At 43.1% G+C, this 4,414-nt stretch overlaps 1 protein-coding gene across 1 annotated transcript; it reads right to left on the bottom strand.

Moving 5' to 3' along the window:
- Positions 1–2,547: 2,547 nt before the first annotated feature.
- Positions 2,548–3,594, bottom strand: LOC143034755 (uncharacterized). The gene has a single exon (XM_076201103.1). The coding sequence runs from the start codon at positions 3,592–3,594 to the stop codon at positions 2,548–2,550; it is 1,047 nt and encodes a 348-aa protein (XP_076057218.1).
- Positions 3,595–4,414: the final 820 nt, after the last annotated feature.

Genomic DNA, 4,414 nt, shown 5'->3' with positions numbered 1-4,414 from the left:
TTATTGTTTTACCTGTTCAAAGTAGGAAGGAACATATTATCAAACCCTCCCCAATCTGTTCCCCGAAATAATCATAGGCGGAAGATTACGTGGCAACTTAATCATGTGATAAGACACTCGCCTCACGCAGTATTGAGGAAATTTATTCTTGGCGAACAAATTTATATTCTTGATTGTATTCAGTGCTTGTGTCATGAAACTGTATCAGTGTTATCAGTATATGAATTTTAAAACATCATTATTATACATGACTAGTTAATGCTCCTATGTTATTTCTGTTGATAGTTGGGATCATATTACTGCGACACTACCTAGTATGGTTTATCGATATTATCCCGTATTCCGTATTGTTCTAAAGTGTGTATAACCAAATCATGTTAACAGACGCTTCAGTAGGTGTTAATAAAACATTTAACTTGATCAAATAGGCCTTTAGATTAATCTCATGAAGAACAAGGAAATGAGCAAGCATCACCTAGTCATAATGTCACAGTACCCCCGGACAGTTGTCTTTAGTTAGGCACGCCTTGATTAAAAGCTGCTTCAAATGCACAATCCTTTGTAACATTCCGTTGCCGGTGAACGTGGTTTCTTTACAGTAATGAAAACAGTCTATATTTTTTTTTTTTTTTTTTTTTTTTTTTTTAGTACGGACTATTTAGAACGTGTAGTTCACTCTTTGACGCCAGTAGATTTTTTATTCACCTGAGTAAAATCTACCGTGAATAGCGATTACTGAAACCTCTCGTTGGGAGTGGGGGTGGGGGTTCTGCGTTTACACAGATCACTTGAAGTTCCAGCCTCTATAGATGCACTTGTCTGTGTACTGACTTGGATACAATATAGCCATAATGTCGAGTCGTCTATGTTCGTGGGTTTATTCTTAAGAGATTCAGCAGTGATTACCCACCTCCGATTGATGCATTTAGATATTAACACATTTTCTCTCATAAAGTGCATAGTCAACACATAGGCGCACAGAAGAAAATATAAAAATTACATGCATGTACACGACATGTGTATTAACGAATTGACAGTAGATTTCCAGATAGGATATATTTCCGTTGTATGTAACTTCTTTCCCACTGAGGATATCTATCTCTGGTTGAGAATCACTGCTCTACATAGACTTGTCGTCAGGCAAGAATTACATTTCACGTGACGCATGCACACGCAAGAACTCCCCCTGTGAACTTTTATGAGTGTTTGGACTGATCTTTTAAGTTGGAGCCTGTAAGCTCGAGGTTAAAACCTGAACGCCCGAGGTATAAACATGAACGTTAACATTTTTCGTTATACACACTTCAGACGTCATACGTGTACACTTTATCAACAAATGTCAAATATTTTTTCTTGGTTATTACATTATGTTGAGGTTTGGAAGAAATCAATTACATAAATTCCCTAAATTCTGTGTGAGGGCTGCCTACCATACTACGAGCCCTGGATGAAGGACCTCCTCCTCAGGCACCAGACGACGTATTTCCTGAGATGCTGCGAGCGCGGAGGACCTTCCCTCAAGGCCACGATGCCAGGAGTCTTTAGGAAGTCCCAAGAACGGGCTCTCCTGAGCGTCCTGCAGGCCATGCTTGACCCCAGACCCGAGAGCAGGGTCACTATTGAGCAGGTGCGCCAATTTAGAGTCCCAGGGAGGAGGGAAAGAGAAGAAAAATGAAAAGATTTTTCAGTATTTGATGTCGTCTGTGAATAGTCCAATCCCAAAAGGGCGCTCCAGAATCAGGAAAAAAAATCCCTCAGTTAAGATTAAGTCAGTAAAATCGTCTAGTGCAAAAAGGTTAGAGGGAAACACATCAGTAACTAAACAGTGTGAAGATCTACACAGTGTGAAGATCTAACACTGTGGGACAGCTTTAATAGTCTTAAGACCCTCCCAGACTTTTTTTTTTTTTTTTTTTGTCTTACTATTACACTCACTAAAAAAATTCCAGACTATAATGCCCGTAAAATGCAGCTCCTGAACGGAAAAAAGAAAGAGAGAACCCAACCAAAACCAAATGCTGCTGTAGAGGGACGTGTTCGACACTAGAAATGACTCCAGAACCAGTGTATCTCATGCCATAAATACTCTATTTTCGTTCCTGTCTCTCCTATTCATTCTAAAATTACTTTTTTCCTTTCAAGAGCTGCAATTTACCGGCGTTATACTTTGGGATTTTCTCATGGTTTTAGTAGTAAGATACAAAAAAAAAAAAAAAAAAAAAAAAAAAAAAAGAGGAAGCTATTATGAAATAAAAGTACTACCCAGTCCGGGAGGGTCATAAAATGTTTAAAGTTGTGCTATAGCGTTTGCAATGAAAAAGACACTACGTCCTCCCTAATATCGTCTGTGTAGATAATCGCCCTGTTTATATATACCGATGTGTCTTCCTAACCCAATTGGCACCAGATGACTGTATTAACCTAATTTTATTCAGCTGAGGGATTTTTTTTTTTTAGAAATAATTTTTCATTTATTTTTCCCTGACTTTAAAGCAGACGTTTATAGTTGGACTGTTCACAGACGAAATCATGTATTGAGAAACCTTTTCATTTTTCTTCTCTATCCCTCCTCCCTGGGAATCTAAATTGGCGCACCTGCTCAATAGTGACCCTGCTCTCGGGTCTGGGGTCAAGCATGGCCTGCAGGACGCTCAGGAGAGCCCATTCTTGGGACTTCCTGAAGACTCCTGGCATCGTGGCCTTGAGGGCAGGTCCTCCGCGCTCGCAGCATCTCAGGAAATACGTCATCTGGTGCTTGAGGAGGAGGTTCTTCATCCAGGGCTCGTAGTACGGGAGGCGGCCCATGCACAGCTCGTACAGGACACACCCTAAGGCCCAGACATCGGCCTTACCTCCTGCGTAAGGGTGCTGGGCTTTGTCTACCACCTCGGGGGCCGTGTACCATGGAGTGCCCCGGACACCTTTCATTTCTTTCTCATAGACCTGCGACGTCCTTGCTGAAAAGCCGAAGTCGATAACTTTGACGATTTTCTCTTCGGCATCGAGGACGAGGTTGTCGGCCTTCAGGTCGAGGTGTACAAAGTGGTTCTCGTGCATGAAAGAGACGGCGGACACGATCTGCTTGAAGTACGAGACCACACGATGGCCCCAGGTCCTGGAAGGTGCCTTCAGGTGTCTTTCGAGGGCGTCGAAGAGCGTCCCGCCGGAACAGTACTCCATCACAATTATGTCGCAGACCCCGTCCGTGGCGACGTCGACCAGACGGACGATGTTGGGGTGGACGAGGGTCGTCAGGGCTTCGATCTCCTTCGAAGTTTCTCTGGCGCAGTTGTCCCTCCTTTTGGGGATCTTGGCTACGCTCGTGTGCCCTGTAGAGGTGCTCTTGACCAGCACCGTCTTTGCGAATCCTCCCTCGCCGAGGGGAGACTTGACGATGTAGTTGTCGCTGAATGAGCGAATCCTTGTGTCCTCATCGCAGCGAGTCTTTTCTTCTTGCTGGCGATCTTCCTCGGCTGTTCCTCTTGCACAGCAGGTTAGGAGCGTCCGAAGTCGTAGGAAGAACTTGAGCGCGGAAAGGCGCAGACGCTCGCAGTTGTCACCGGGAAGTCGACGCATGGTGACAACTTTGTCCATTTCGGCGAAGGAGGAAGAGCTAGTCCTAGTGGAAGGACACGGGGCCCAGATTTGACCAAATATGCACGATCGTTTCCAAGTGCCTAATAACACACACACACACACACACACACACACATTTCTTATTGAACTATATGTTCAATTTCTCATTTCAATATATATTTTTTATTTCACAGCGCTGTATGTGATATATATGACTACATCTTAACCTGCATATGCATGGAAACATATACGCGATCGAGCACCTGGTGATATAGTAGATCGCGTCACGAACCACCATCGTTAGGGTACCGGGTTTGAGCTTCAGGAAGTGAAAACGTGCTCCAGGTGTTACGGACTGGATGCGGGTCTCGCTCAGTATAGGAATACGCATAATTTGTAAACGCAAATGGAATGGTGTGTGGAAAGGGATGGCGGGGGAGGTTATATATATATATATATATATATATATATATATAAATATATATGTATATACATATATCGTGATATCATGACAGGTGTATGAATGGTAAGAATGAAAATACATGATTGGGAACAAGAGACTATTCCAGACAGGTTTCGCCTTTGAGGTTTCTTCAGAGGTAATATTTACAGAGAATGAAATCATTGGTATTTGTAAGGGAGTTGCTGTGGTTCATGAGGGACGCGGGGTGGGATTCCGTATGCTGCTTGGCTTGGTGGTCATGTGAGGTCAGGTGTGAGGCGGATGGATTTATTTGTTTGTTTATTTTGTGTGAGCAATTGTCTCATGACGTATTTGGTGGCATGTTTTGCAATCTTGATATCTCATGTTCTGTTGTTGAAGCAATCTTTAGTATCT

The sequence above is a fragment of the Oratosquilla oratoria genome, chromosome 18 (genome assembly GCF_046742065.1).
Source record: "Oratosquilla oratoria isolate Oo_2021 chromosome 18, ASM4674206v1, whole genome shotgun sequence".
NCBI classification, from domain to species: Eukaryota; Metazoa; Arthropoda; class Malacostraca; order Stomatopoda; family Squillidae; genus Oratosquilla; species Oratosquilla oratoria.
This window is presented reverse-complemented; position numbering and strand designations above follow the sequence as displayed.